The sequence below is a fragment of the Papaver somniferum genome, chromosome 7 (assembly GCF_003573695.1).
Source record: "Papaver somniferum cultivar HN1 chromosome 7, ASM357369v1, whole genome shotgun sequence".
Taxonomy (NCBI): Eukaryota; Viridiplantae; Streptophyta; class Magnoliopsida; order Ranunculales; family Papaveraceae; genus Papaver; species Papaver somniferum.
In genome coordinates, this window is record NC_039364.1 from 133369619 (window position 1) to 133384953 (window position 15335).

General features: G+C 36.9%; 1 protein-coding gene across 1 annotated transcript; it reads right to left on the minus strand.

Moving 5' to 3' along the window:
- Nucleotides 1-7489: 7489 nt before the first annotated feature.
- LOC113298464 (tRNA(adenine(34)) deaminase, chloroplastic-like) lies at nucleotides 7490-13910 on the minus strand. The gene is made up of 5 exons (XM_026547219.1): nucleotides 9986-13910; nucleotides 9820-9907; nucleotides 9064-9191; nucleotides 8401-8773; nucleotides 7490-8028 (listed from the first exon to the last, which is right to left on the minus strand). Exons 1-4 carry the CDS (start codon nucleotides 13651-13653, stop codon nucleotides 8488-8490), a joined length of 4170 nt encoding a protein of 1389 aa, XP_026403004.1. The 5' UTR covers nucleotides 13654-13910; the 3' UTR covers nucleotides 7490-8028; nucleotides 8401-8487.
- Between the last annotated feature and the right edge of the window lie 1425 nt (nucleotides 13911-15335).

Here is a 15335-nt window from a genome sequence, read left to right on the forward strand (position 1 = left end):
TCGTTCGGGTATATATATACACGCATTAGAGTAAGAGTGTGGAATAATTAGTCCCAAGTCCCAACAGAACAAGTTGGGTGAGCAAAGAAGGAGAAATGTAGTTTTCAGGCCAAGTAACCTGTTGGTTTCAGTGCAGATTTGATCCACTGTTCCACGAAATGATCATAATACAATACCTAGGACCCTATTAATTTGAAATTAAATTGTGGACTCGGTGATTTTTGGCTACCTTGCCTTGTAAAGAAACAAGTTAGAGACAGATCCAGATTCCAGATGTATATACAGTAATCAGGCTACTTTCCTAGAAAAAAAGGTAAAGGGTTGGGTTGACATTGACACTGACATGGTAACCCATTTTGCAGAATTAATGGACTAACGATGTATATTCCGTAATGAAAATGAAAAATCGGTTCCTTTCTATTTAAGAATAAGACTTTAGCTGATTGTCCATAGTGGTCGTTTTGATTGTTGAGACAAATTGTGAGTGTTGAACCTACTAATGGTCGCATCAATGCCAGCTCGAATAAAACCATAATCTAAAAAATTAGGTATAAACATCACGAAATACAGTTAATCACAAGTAATTAACTAGGGGTGCACATACCCTACCCATACCCGCCAATCCTACCCTACCCGCTAGTTTTTTAACCGTATCCTACCCTATCCACTATTTGGCGGGTAGGGTGGCGGGTAAAAAATCTCTTAACCGCCGCTAGATGGGTAGGGTGGCGGGTAAAGCTCGAAATTATCCTACCCTACCCGCCTACCCGCCTGTTTATACTATTGATCTCTGCCGTTGGTTCTCGTTTAATCTCTGCCGTTGATCTTTCAACTATTGATCTCTGCCGTTGCTTTATATTTTCCTACAACACTAAAAACTAAAAAACTAAAAACTGGATTCAGTTTTCGTTTTATCTCTGCAGAGAAACTCTGATTTACCAGTACCTCTCACATCTCGTTTAGAACTTCAAATCTGTTATCAGATCTCGTTTAGAACCTTTTAATAGGTTGATTCAAGGTAAGATCTAACTTCAAAGTTCATTTTGTTTCATTTTTTTTTTTGTGTTAAATTGATTGAAAAATCATAAGGTTTCAATGTTTCATGCATGTTGCTGGATATGAGGAATCTGAGTTTGGAAAGCTAATGAAGGGTTTAGAGAGTGGTTCTTCCTCCTAATTTGAAATCCAAACTAATTTTCAGGTGAAAATTTGAATAATTTTTTTAATAATTTGAATGGGTTTTTCTTTTATATGTTGTATTGCTTGGTGATTTTATTTGTATTTGAAGAAGTTAGTTGAAATCAGTTGAGTAATATGATTGCCATCGTGAAAAATTGACATGCATGTTAACTGATTGATGAAATTTCTCATAGAAATTTAGTTTGTTCCTCATGAATGACGAGTTTCAATGCGATTCTGTTAGGAGATGGGAAAAGGCAATTGAATGGGATTTAAAATCTGTGGTCATATGTAAACTGATTGATAAATTTTCTCTTCATGATTTCTATCTAAAACCCATGTCTTTAAATGTTTAGATTATCAATATTTCAAACAATTTCAGTGAGATTTTGATTATGTGACACCCATGTCTTTAAAGGTTTATCTAAAGCAATTGAATTAGCTTTAGATTCTGCTCACAGTAATAGTAGTATTAATGAAAATCATTGGTTTGATTGAACATTAGCATCATGTCAGGTGAGTGAGTACATTTAAGACCTTTGCTAGGTGGGTGAGAAAAGGAGAGATTTGTTTTGTAGTTTAAATAGACAGTTGACACTGGAGTCCAGTATATATGTTTTCTCGCAAATAACTTGTCTCCACAATGCTTGTATGTCTGCAGAATATCTGAACTTGTTATTAGGACCCTTTGAAACAGTTATCTGTGGGGGTCTTCTTATTAATTTGATGGTGGTGGTGGTGGTTGAATCCAACTAATTGAATCACACAAATAGTCTATCTTGGTGAGTGCTTGCTATTGCTATCAGTCAGTCCTATTATTACTAGCTATAGTGATGATAGTCCCAACTATTTAATGGCGGCTTTCTTTTTTTCCACTCATATTGGTTCAACTCATTAATTCTAAACAAGACCCTAGTGGAAATTCAATCTAATTTTTGGTTTAATTTTTTCATTTAGGTGCTTATGATGGTGAAGAGGCAGCTGCACATGCATATGACTTAGCTGCATTGAAGTATTGGGGAAGAGAAACCATCCTTAATTTCCCTGTAAGTAATCAATTTCTCAACCCACCATTTCTCCTAATCTAAGACCTTTGCTAGGTGGAGGTAGGACTCAGATTAATAATCTCTAAGTCTAATTCTACTGTCTAAGTCAATACAACGCAGAATAGCACTATCATCGATACCAATAGAACCCTCTAATTCTCCAAGGGTATCTTAACCAACAGACGGATATAACTACTGTTTAATTCTAAATTTCAGTGTTGTTCACTAGATTTCAGTGCTGTTATTAGGACCCTTTGAAGCCTGTTAACTTTTTTTGCTTTCTATTCATATCACTTGTTCTTTCTAGTGAGGAAGCATGGTTGAGATTACAGAATTGATGTCAACGAGACCTCCTATTCCCTCTCAAGATGCATCTTAATCCGTGCAACAAAGGGTCAGGGTTGTTATATCTCCGCCACCTCCACCTCCACCATCTTCTCAACCTGAGGTCAGGGAAAGTATGAAGCGGAACAGAACATCTTCGGTGTGGGAGCATTTCCAAAAGAGTGTTGATGAAGCTGGTATTAAATGGGGGAAATGTAACTACTGTGAAGGTGGTAAATATAGGGTTGGTGGTAAGAAGTATGGCACATCAAATTTGAACTGGCATTTGACCAAGTGTCGGAAGTATTTAGAGTCACTAGAAGCTGCGCAGTTGGACTCTCTCGGTCAGCCTAGCAATCTGGGAGATCAGCAGCAAACAGTTGGGGTTACATTCTGTCAAGATGGATGTAGGAGAGCCTTGATAAAGTTCATCATCACAGATGAACAGTCTTTCCGAATGGTTGAAGGAGAAGGATTTATAGCATTTTGTAGATATCTTGAGCCGAGGTTCAAACTTCCATCGCGGATGACCGTCTATCGTGATATCTGTGGACTGTTTTTGAGTGAAAAAGCCAATTTGGTGAACTATTTCAAGTCGAACAAGGTTAGAGTTTGTCTCACAACCGATACATGGACATCCATTCAGAACTACAACTACATGGTGGTTACTGCCCACTTCATCGATGACCACTGGAAGTTACACAAAAGAATAATATGTTTCTGTCAAATTACTAGTCATGGAGGTGAGCATATTGGAAGAGCATTGGAGAAATGTTTGATAGAGTGGGGTCTTGAGAGAGTGTTCACCATCACGCTCGATAATGCATCTGCAAATAAAAAAGCAATTGAATATGTCCAAGAGAAAGTTGTAAGTTGGGGATCGTCAATTGTAGGAGGTAAATATTTACATGTAAGGTGTGCTGCCCACGTATTAGCTTTAGTTGTTAAGGATGGGTTGAAGAAATATCATACTTCAGTGAGCAGAATCAGGTCGGTGGTTAAATACGTCACGGCCTCTCCTGCTAGAATGAAGAAATTCTTAGATGCCTTATTTCTTGAAAGAATGGAATACAAAAAGGGATTAGTGTTAGACGTGAAAACAAGATGGAACTCCATTTACTTGATGTTGGATGCAGCAGAAAAATACGAAAAAGTCTTTATAAGGCTAGGACGATCTGATAAATCATTTCGTGAGAGGTTTATCTTCGATATTCCCGATGAATCAGTAATGGGTGTTAATGTTGATGATATTGACAGTACTGATTTTCTTGATGAATCCAGTTCTTCTGATTCTGATGCTGATGAAGTTCCCTTATCTGGTCGAAGAAAAGCCAAGAAGAAAAAGCCTCGCGTGCATGCTCCTGAAAAGTATGACTGGGCTAATGCTCGAGTCCTAGTTCAGTTTCTACAGGTATTTTAAAGATTTTATCAGTAGTTTATATTTCGTTCTTTGGTTAGTTTATCAGTAGTTTATATTTCGAAGCTTCTCTTGCAATATCAGAATGCTGCCCATTCATAATGCTGCCCATTCATAATGCTCCCATTTGACCATGAATCAATCATATGGTTTAGATTTTGAGCTCCTCTCGAAACCTCTAACAACTGATGTGATGAAGATTGTGGAGAATTTCTATCATCTCCTCTATATGAATCGTTCCGACACCCCAATTTTATTCATTCTAAGAATGCCTTAAAATTTCTTTGCTGGAATTCAATTATTTCGTTTCATATCTGTGATGTCTATTTGCCATTAATTCTACGGATTTGTTGCAATGAGGAGTAAGTATTTGCCAGATGTCAGGTCTCAATGATCCATAAGAATATCTGAGCAAAAATTTATTTACAATTTTACCCTGCTGATATAGACTGTAAGAACAAACATTGGACGCTGTTATGTTTGTTAGGTTTATGTTTTAGTTCTTAGATGTCATTACAGGCAGAGTGATCTCAAATTCGTTTTTGTTTCGTGCTCATGTATTCTACAGCTAAGTAACACGCATAGGTTTCTTCTTCATGAGTTTTTTTAGGCGATGCTTTTGTTCTATAGTGTAAAGAAGGCTGTTATATCAACTGCTTTTCTTGGTCTTGCAATAATATGTACTCATTGCTGTTGATGTTCTTGGTAATTCTTTCACTCAGATGAACTGCTTTTCTTGGTCTTGCAATAATATGTGGTTGTCTAGATGTTTTGGTCTTTGCTTACGAGTTAATATGATCTGTATATGAAGTTTCAATAACAATTAAAACTGTTTCTACAGGTATTTTTTGAAGCCACTGTTGAGTTTTCTGGTTCTACGTATGTCACTTCGCATACATTTTTGGAGGAAATTTGTGATGTACGTGGAGAGTTAAAAGAATGGCAAAATGCTCATCATGATCCTCACTTAAGCCATATGGGTGAGAAGATGTTACTTAAATACAACAAGTATTGGGGTGAGCATAAGAACATGAATCCTTTATTGTTTATTGCTGTGCTTCTTGACCCAAGAGAAAAAGAACGTGGACTGCAAGTAATACTAGAAGACCTGATTGTGCATGATATTCCTTGGACGAAACAAAGATTGGTAAACAATTGGTTAGATGAAGTGAAAAAGGATTTTAATGAATTATTCACAGCTTATAAGGCAGAATATATAGGTGTAGGAAGTGTGTTAGCCTCGTCGGAGTCTGTAGGTGATACTGGTAGTCAAGAGAGTTGTAGTTCTACGTCACATAGAAAGAGAATACATAAGGCCCATAGAGAAGAACGTAAAACACAGTTATTTATAACGGAGGATGTTGACAAATCAGAGGTGGATAGATACTTATCGGAACAGATTTACTCACCAACAAAAGACAACAAAAATGGTTCGAAGTTTGATATACTCACTTGGTGGAAAATCAATGCTGCAAGATTTGATATTCTATCACTTATAGCAAGAGATATACTTGCTATTCCCGTCTCTTCAGTTGCAAGTGAATCTGCTTTCAGTACTGGAAAGCGAATACTTGGTCATTTCCGAAGTTCTTTAAAACCCCGAACTGTGGAAGCATTGATTCTCCTACAAAACTGGTTAAGGATACCGATTGATATGGATTCATCTACATTTGGAGCTGAAGAGAAGGAGGATGACGTCTTAGAATCAGGTATACAACTTTCCTACATTTGGGTTTCCTTACTCTTTTGTTTGCTTTTCTTAATCTGTCTTCACTATGTTTGCTTTTTTGGGGGTAAATGTGAGATTTTGTTGATAATGCTAGAAGTTTGATTTGGTGGATTCAATTGGAAGTTAAAAAAACAATGTTAGAAGCTTCTTCGAGCTAATTTTTATGTCTAGAATGTATTTCATTAGGAATAGGAGTTATTGTCATTCGGATGTATTCGGTTTTGAAATTAGGTCAACTTAAGGAATTTAGTTCTATACAAACCATTGTAGTTGACTTCCATGCACAAATTTTAGTTGATTTATGGAAAAGGCGAGGGGTTTTGGGTTAAAGGAAATATGTTGGTAGTCTTCTGGTTCAATTGTTTTGTGTAAGCTCAGAGGACTTGAAATTAGCTGGCTTTCTATGAGATGATGCTGTGTTAACTAGCTACCTATAGTGAGGAGGCGTGTCACAGTTTTTCATGGTTAATTTAGTAAATGTAGTGGTGAATATGTGTCTGTTAACCTATTACTTGTGACTGTCAAAGTTTATCCTCATCCTTGGGGATTGCACCTCCACCAGACCTTTCTTGTAAGCTCTTGGCAGTGATTCCTGTAGTTCCTTGACTTAGTTGGCATTTTCTTTATCTGTCTGTATCCATTTGTGCTTCTTTATGGGAAGTACTGGTGGAAGTTTGAATGTTGTTTAGAACTTTCCATTTCTAGTCAAGGAACTTGCATGTTAAACGGAAACACGCTACCGTGCTCAGTTGATAATTTTTCACAACTTTAGTTGCTTACTTTTGTACGTTGAGCCACTCGAGCTGATGCTGTTCTTGGCATGTGTTGAAGTCTAATTTTGCCAGCTCCAGATTAGTATTGTTACTCACATCTGATATCAGAAATTGTCGAGAGCAGCAATGTGATATTTCACTAAAATTTGGAAAACTTATGCATGTGTATACTTATAAATATCTTTAAAACAACACTTGATATTGTGATATTACTTGATATTGTGACTGAACCAAAAGTCTGAACTTGTTGTGATATTGTATTCCATAGTAGGATGTTGTGATATCTCTTACTTGATGTTGGTATTATGACTGAACTTTGAATCAAATCGTTCACTATTATGACTGAATCTAACAAGAGATAACTTGTATGCAGATTTATTTGGTGATCTTAGTACTTATTCCATCATCGTAGATGATGATTGAAGAAGAAGGTCAATATGAAGAGCTTTTGGTGATGATACTGTCATATGAAGAATACAACTCTTTTCTTGAGAATACTTTTGTTTGTACATTTTTTATGGTTATGCTTTTGTTTCTAAATTCATCGTTGGTCTATTAGCATCATTGCTGTGTTTCGCATGTCCATTAGTCTTCTTTACATGTTTATACTTGGGGTTGAGGCTCTGTTGAGATGGCAGGAGCAGGCTTTGTTGCTGTGTATTGCAGGTGATATAGACGGTTATACCCGCCACCCTACCCTACCCGCCAGAGAATGGGTTGGGTAGGATCTTACCCGTTTAATGGCGGGTAGGGTGGCGGGTAAAAATTTTCTTACCCGCCAGTAAACGGGTAGGGTGGCGTGTATAGGCCATATCCTACCCACCCTACCCGTTGTGCAGCCCTATAATTAACAATTTTAGCACAAGTTTAGTTACAAATTTACCGAAAACAAACCATTCATATCGCTTTACTAGTCTAATAAAAAATAAATTCCCTAATCTCGATGAATTGGGGATTATTCTCTTAGAGAGCAGATCTGCCAGATTAATGTTACAATCAGTGTCAAACAGGACAAGATCCATAAAGGCAAAATCAGGGCATTTGTCGTTTCTCAGCAGTTCAACAGTAAAGTGCATACCCATTCTTTGATAAATAAGTTTGAAGAAATGATGAAATTGTACAAGAATTTCCCTAATAACATGAAACTAAGTTTTTACACCATAGACTGAAGCTTTCATTTTTCTTCTCGATGGTCCTTGAACGAATGAATCCCTAAAGCAAATGGCTACTAACTATAGAAATTTCCGTACAAAAACGTTTGCATGATTCTGATCTGATTTTCTCAAAAAACAAACACAAACGTATGTTCGAGGAGTTTTTCTAATCCTAATTGTCGAGAACAGTGAGCTCTAAATTGCATACCAAATTTGTTTCATTGGTTATCATAGAGAATCAATATGTCTTCACCAGCCTTAGTTTATGAAGTGTAAGAAAAGTATCCTCTGAAGAGCACCTAGGGGACTTACTAGGATTACACACCTTCTCTTTGACCACTATGAGCTTCTTTTGAAAAATTTATCGCAAAACTAAGAAGATCACCTTACCCCCACAAAGCCACACCTACAAGCAGGAAATATAGAAAGAGAATAACAAGTTAGTACATTAATACATCTCCAGAACTTAATTTCCTGACAATTGCTTACTCGTGTTGTGATACTGGATAGGATAAATCTAAAATCTGATCTAACTACAGTACATCTGTAGGACAGTAATATTTGCCAGTCCAAACAGGACTAGCACCTCAGTGGCATGTTGATCAACTCAGGAACAAAGCTCATCCTTTTGGGGGACGTTTTGGTTCCACGTGCTGCTCAGTAGTTGCCGGTGTTATTCTATATGAAAATATAGATACACTAACAAATTTATGTACAAAATGTTTAGAAGTAAGTATGAACCCTATTTATTACTGATAAATAAGCAAAATGAACTTACTCTACTTGGATTTGATGATAGTACTTTCTTGATATAGTTGCAATGTTGCATACAGTGAAAGAGAAATATGAATCATATTCTCAGCGGCTACAAGCAGAACATAATGTGAAACACATCATGCATCTTGGTGATAATTTTCGATGGATGGCCTGAAATAGTCAAGTAAGATGGTGGTGGTGGTGGTGGTGGTGAGTCTGATTTCTTCTCCTTTGTCCTCCTCCTTAGCTGGAAGAATTGTTGCATAATATCTGCACACTCAGTTGATAGGATTCCACGCCTGATTGTCATTTTCGGGTGGAATGGGTGGACTGGACCAGTTAGCTGATTTGTAAGATCGGAACTGATTTTGCCTTCACTCCCAGTAGGAAATAGTCTGCCAAAATGATAGTTGCAAGTTACAAATAAGAAATCAGAACCTTATCTTCTGTTCTCTAACAAGTCAACATATTTTTTTCATTTCAAGAACTTCAAACATGACATGGAAATGAAAAGAAACTACTTTGGGATCTGTTTTAGGTTGGATGCGAACAACAGAATTTGAAGTTAAGAAAATTCCCAGGAAGAACCAAGCCTAGATGCTTTCAAACTCATGAAGATGGACCAGAACAGAAAGGAAAACTTTCCAATAGAAGACTAACTAGTAACTACAAGATAGCTGCATACCTGACCCAACTGCCATCGGCACCTAAAAGCTTATTTGGAGCTCCCCATACCACAGTATCGACTCTAGCTTGAAGGATTGCACCAGCACACATTGCGCAGGGTTCAAGAGTAACATATAGTGTCGTTTCCTGCAAGCCAACATTCTCATATAAAGAGAAAGGACATAAATTGGACTAAGAAAGCACCATTCTTTATCTATTCTATATTACTAGATTACTTGTGGAATACAAGCACAAATTTAAGAGTTACAGATACTTCATATTAATTGTTAAGAAATCCAAGGTGACTGAACACCATCAAGTTTCTTATGAGATGGAGCTGTCATCTCCAATCCTAGAACAACCATAATCAACAGATAGAACATCCATGTGAACTGGTGATACTACACTTATAATACATGAAAAATATATACACTTAAGCTTACATGCCTGAGGAATTGCATGAAATGGACCTATAAAAAAGAGACTATTCATTTAACCATACACTTGTACAATCAAAAGCTGTGTTACAACGACATGGATACTGTGTCAGTGTCGGTGTCTTGTGTCCAATACGCTACTTCGATATGACATCTTAAAAAATTAGAATACGGGGACACGGTATACACAATTATGATAAGTTGTTTCATAAATATATAAGGTAGTGAACTTAATAAAATACATGCATATCTATATATAGAGAAGAAAAAGTCGGATAACAATGGTTTTGATTCAAAAGCTATAAAGATTGAAGAAGTTAGAGTTGAACACCAAATACCGCAAGTCTCCATGTCCGAAGTACGTTTGAGGCTTCACGTATGCAAATCATTTCCGCATGGGCAGTTGAATCTCTCAACTCTTCCACTCTGAAACATGTGAAAGTCGAATAAATTCTAATACTCCAAGAATCTCAAGAAATAGTGATGAATAGTCATTTTACTTACAAGTTGCACCCACGAGCAATAATTTTTCCATTGTGCACAAGCACGGCACCCACCGGAACCTCCCAGGTGTCAGCAGCTTTCTTCGCTTCCATTAATGCTTCCCTCATAAACATTTCATCCATTTTTTTCTGTTCACTTTCAATGATATACGCTTCTTCCCATTCTTCAAATCTGTCTTTTAGTACTTGCTTATTTCTTTCGAATTTCTTCTGCTTCGAATCCCCATCCTTCCTTCCAGTTTCCATGGCTTTGGTTGGCTTCTCACTCAGTTGTTCATCCGCCGTCTCCTTTGACCCACTTGTGGACACCTCAATATTACTCTCCAGCATTTTTGCTTCCACAGGAGGAGATCTTATCAAGCGCCTCTTAAGTAATGGTACAGAAGAATCTGCTGCTTTGATACTGGGAGGAGTCACTTGACCCGTCTTTACACCTTCCAAGTTCAATCTGTCCTCGTTGGATGCTGAAGAAACAACTTGAGATGCTGAACCTCTCCCAATCGAAGACGATGTTGTATAAGCCTCACCTTCCATTAGGTTTTCATGGGGAACCATCACTTCGTAGGTGTCTCCTTGGGTTTGAGTCGGAGGTTTTCTTGGATGAGGTAGATCAGAAGATCTGGATCTTTTTGGTGTACCTCTTTTTGACTTCTTAGCATTCTCATCATCATTTTCATCAGGCTCGTTGCTAGAGAACCGCGCTTCACTTACACCTGATTCATTTGGGGAACTCCTACCACCAGATTTGTTAGTTGAATTATGAGTTTCGGAACGTGCACCCCACCGGAGCCGAACAATATCTGAAACAACACCCCACAAAGACCTGTTAGTACTCCTGACTATCGTATTCTCTTTCATGGATTTGGCTTCTATAGGAGCTTCTATCTTTGAGGAGCCAGAAACATGCCACATTTCATCAGAGGGTCCTTTTCTTCCAGATAAGAAAGATGATCGCCTTGAACTATCCACCTGTGACTGGAAATCTTCAGATACTTGTTGATTTGATTGAGAAGACGTCCGTCCTTCAACAAATTCAGAAGTTGATGTTTCACCTCTTAGCTTCTCCATGAACTCTCCAACAAACATTGTGGAAGATGCTTCTAAGCGGTTGGCAGAAACCAACACATCATCATTGATCACAAGATTAGAATGTCCTGCATAAATCTCGTTTGTGCTAGTTCCACCATCCAGTTCTTGGCGGGAAGCTGGAACTTCTTCTTGCGGTGGATCCTCTCGAATTGCGGAATGGTTACTAGGTCTTTGGTTCAAAAGAGTTTCAGTGGAATGTCTTCCAACCAATTGAGACGACGGTGGAGTTACCATCACCTGTAAATTTCTCCTGTCCACCTTTTGTGTGCCGATTTCCTGCTCTCCAGCATGGTGGACCAAATCTAATGCTGTTTGTGAACTAGAGCCCTCTTCATTAGAACTCTCCCTGAAACCTGATGTTCTGCTAGGCCTTTGGGACTCTTTCACTGACCAAACTTGTCCGGTGACTCGTTGACCCGTTTGGTTCCCTTCTCTTGCTTCCAGAGCCATATCTACATGTGAAGTTGAATTTTCTTCTTGGGTACTCATTCTTGTTACCTGAAGCTTTTGGGAACTGCTGAAGAGTTCGGCATCAAAAGCACTGATAACTGAAACATTTGTGGCGTCATGAGATTCATAATCTGATTTAGTTACCTCAACAACTTCTTGATCAGCTTGAGTACGTTGTTCTTTTGCCTCCTGAAATGAACCTTCTAGTGAACTTGAATTCTCTTCTCTGTTCTTCGTGTTAGTTTCATGAACTCTCTGTGAACCGGAGGACCATCTAGTATCGCTACCATGGATCCCTGAAATTTGGCTAACTTGTTGGGACTTCCCTGTTGACTCACTTAGGCCAATTATTTGATTATCCACTCGAGTATTTCTCTCTCTTGCTTCCACGACCAAATTCACAGCTTCGGTTATCTTTTCTTCCCTTTCACTGAGCGTATTTTGCGAACTGTAAGAACTCCTATTCACCCTATTTTGGATATCTGATATTTGAGATTGCTCTTGAAATCTTGATTGCTGAACAGCCTGATGACCTTTTCTGCTACGTTCATTTCTTGTGTTTTCAACAAAATCAATAGATTGGATTGAATTATTATCCCTGCTATCGGATCTCTCTTGAGAACGGGAAGCTCTATCTTTGACTTCCATAATCTTATGTTCATCATTTCTCAAAGCCCCATCTATCCTAATAGATGTTTCGTCCCTTCCTACTAGAGTCCTTCCTTTTCTTGAAGCCTCTTCATATGTCCTCCCATCACTTTCATACTTCATACATTTTTTCTTAACATCATCAGTGAAAAGCCCCTCATCAGTTTTTCTAGATTCCTCAAACTTGTAGTTACTCGAAGGTTCACCAACAAATCTTTCATGTTCAACTTGACTAACTGTGTTGCTCCCATGAATCTCATCAATGTCACCCGACGACGCAGCGGAGTAATACGATGAACAGCTAGACCCTTCTTTCCTCAAACCTTGGTTCCCACCCCTTGTAAATACTCCCATTTCTCCTGTTGACCTACAACCTTCTTCTCTCGACTTGTTTGTGGCAGCTCCATACTCACAGTTCGAGATTTTTCCCAAAGAACCGGATTCCACATACTTCCTTTCCTCCTTAGTACACTCACCAACATTTATGTTCTTGGTATCTTTTGGACATCTCCTAGACCAGTTAGATGAAGTACTACTAGACCTTTCTTTCCTCGAGTTAAGATGTTCACCCCTCAAAGAACCTTCTTCCCTCAACTTAATTTTGACAGATTCAGATTCACGAGTTGAATTCCTCTCCGAAGAACCACATTCTATATACTTATTCTCTTCCTTCACACACTCATTAACATCTCTAAGTTCTCTTTTACTCTTCATCGGAAGTCCCTCGGAGTAGCATGAAGATCTAATAAGCCTTTCTTTTCTCACCCCACCATTATCGACCTTCTTAAAAGAACTTTTCATTCCTCCAAAATGTTGGCGACCTTCTTCCCTCGAGTTATTTTTAACAGATTGACAATTACACTTTGAATACCCCTCCGAAGAACCAGAATCAACATACTTATTCCCTTCATTAACACACTCACTAACCCTACTCCTTCTCTCCCCTTGAAGATCCACAGTCCTTGATCTATTCTTACGCCATTCAGCATCTAAAATACTTTCACCAATGTCTTCAGTCAATAAACTAAGCATTGCTTCAACATTTCCATCACTACAATCAAAAGACTCACTTTTTTCCTCCCAACCCATACAGATAATTCTTCTCCCTCTCCTAGCAATCCCCCTTTCCCTCTCCTTTTGCCTACTGCTCTCTTTGAGAGAATAATAGGAGCCTCCATTACACACTAAATCTGAGTTACAATCCTGTAATCGCCTATAACGATCGCTACAACCACCACCACCACCTAAAATTAATTTCCTAGAAGCTGAACAGTGAATCAAACTGGATTGTCTAAACCCATATAGATATTTAGTGTTTACTATCGGTACTCCATACCCATAAATTGAGATTGAACAACAAGAGCATGGTAAACATAATGAAGATGGACACTTCTCATTTGATGAATAATAATCATTTATGGATAAACATAGAGAACCCTTACTTCTTATCCCTACAGTTGAGCTACTATATATGTTGTACATGTTCTAGTTTTTAGGTTATGCAAATTTACAGATCAGGAGGTAAAGAACAATGATAAAACAGTACAGAGAGTAACTCTTACCTGATTAGGTATCTGGATTTTTCCATCAGAAGAAGAGACTGTAAATTGAAATCCTAAAGGGGTTTTACTCTTAATTCTGTGGATCAGAAACAACAAGTGTGAGGAATAAGAGCTGAGATTCTGATGGTGTCAAAGTTTTCAATTTTAATTTTCAGTGAATTTAGGAATAAAGTAATCAATGAAATGATCAACCTGACTGATATCTGACTAGGTCAACTCAGTCACATACCCAGCGAGTTTCTAACTAAACGTAGGAATAAATGTTTAGTCCAGTTTTTCATGATCCAGTTAATGACTAATCCATTCGTGAAAAACATTTACGCCCTAGTTTGTTACTAGTAAATTAGGTAACTACTTTACTGTACTAGTATACTAGTATAGTACACTTTAGTAGTATAGTGTACTAGTACTAGTAGTAACATATGTAGTATACTAGTAGTAACATATGTAGTATCAATACATAACAATTTTTTGATATGTAGTATCAATACATAACATACTACATATCAATATATAACATACTACATATCAATATGTAGTATCAATATATAACATACTGCATATATAACATACTACATACCAATATATAACATACTACATACCAATATGTAGTATCAATACATAAGGGTTGAACATAACATATTGATACTACATATTAATATGTAGTATCAATATATAACATACTACATATCAATATGACAATATGTGGTATCAATATTAATATGTAGTATTAATATATAACATATAACATATTAATATGTAGTATCAAAATATAACATATTACTACTAGTACTAGTACTAGTTACTACTAGTATACTAATATACTACATACTACATATGTTATTACTACATACTACATATTGGCGATATATAACATATTACTTTACTATACTAGTAGTAACTAGTACTATAACATATGTAGTATCAATACATAACAATTTTTTGATATGTAGTATCAATATGTAGTATCAATACATAACATACTACATATCAATATATAACATACTACATATCAATATGTAGTATCAATACATAACATACTACATATCAAACATACTACATATCAATATATAACATACTACATATCAATATGTAGTATCAATACATAACATACTACATATCAATATATAACATACTACATATCAATATGTAGAATCAATATATAACATACTACATATTGATATGTAGTAGTATCAATACATAACTAGTTATAGTAGTATACTAGTTATTACTAGTATACTACATACTACATATGTTATTACTACATACTACATACTACTAGTATACTACATACTACATATGTTATTACTACATACTACATACTAGTTACTACTTGTATACTACATATGTTATTACTACATATGTAATATGTAGTAACATATGTAGTAATATACGTAATGTTATATGTTAGGGTTAGTAGAGTAATTTTACTATTTACAAAACTTTTTTGGACTAGGGAGTAAATATATTTTTCCGCTGGACTAGCCATTAACCCAAGTCGGGTTTACTGGACTAAACATGAAATTTCTCTAATTAAATTGGGGGTGTAAATTTGGTCAGACAGGGCAGCTTAGACGGTTTCCTATTCTGGGCCAGGACAGA

Bases quoted from the DNA above. Each gene is read 5' to 3' on its own strand.
- LOC113298464 (XM_026547219.1), bottom strand. From the start codon at position 13,653: ATGTACAACATATATAGTAGCTCAACTGTAGGGATAAGAAGTAAGGGT. The intron at 9,908-9,985 runs GTAAGTAAAATG...CACATGTTTCAG, and splicing joins ATTGCTCGTGGGTGCAACTT to AGTGGAAGAGTTGAGAGATT. The intron at 9,192-9,819 runs GTATTTGGTGTT...GTTGGCTTGCAG, and splicing joins TTCGGACATGGAGACTTGCG to GAAACGACACTATATGTTAC.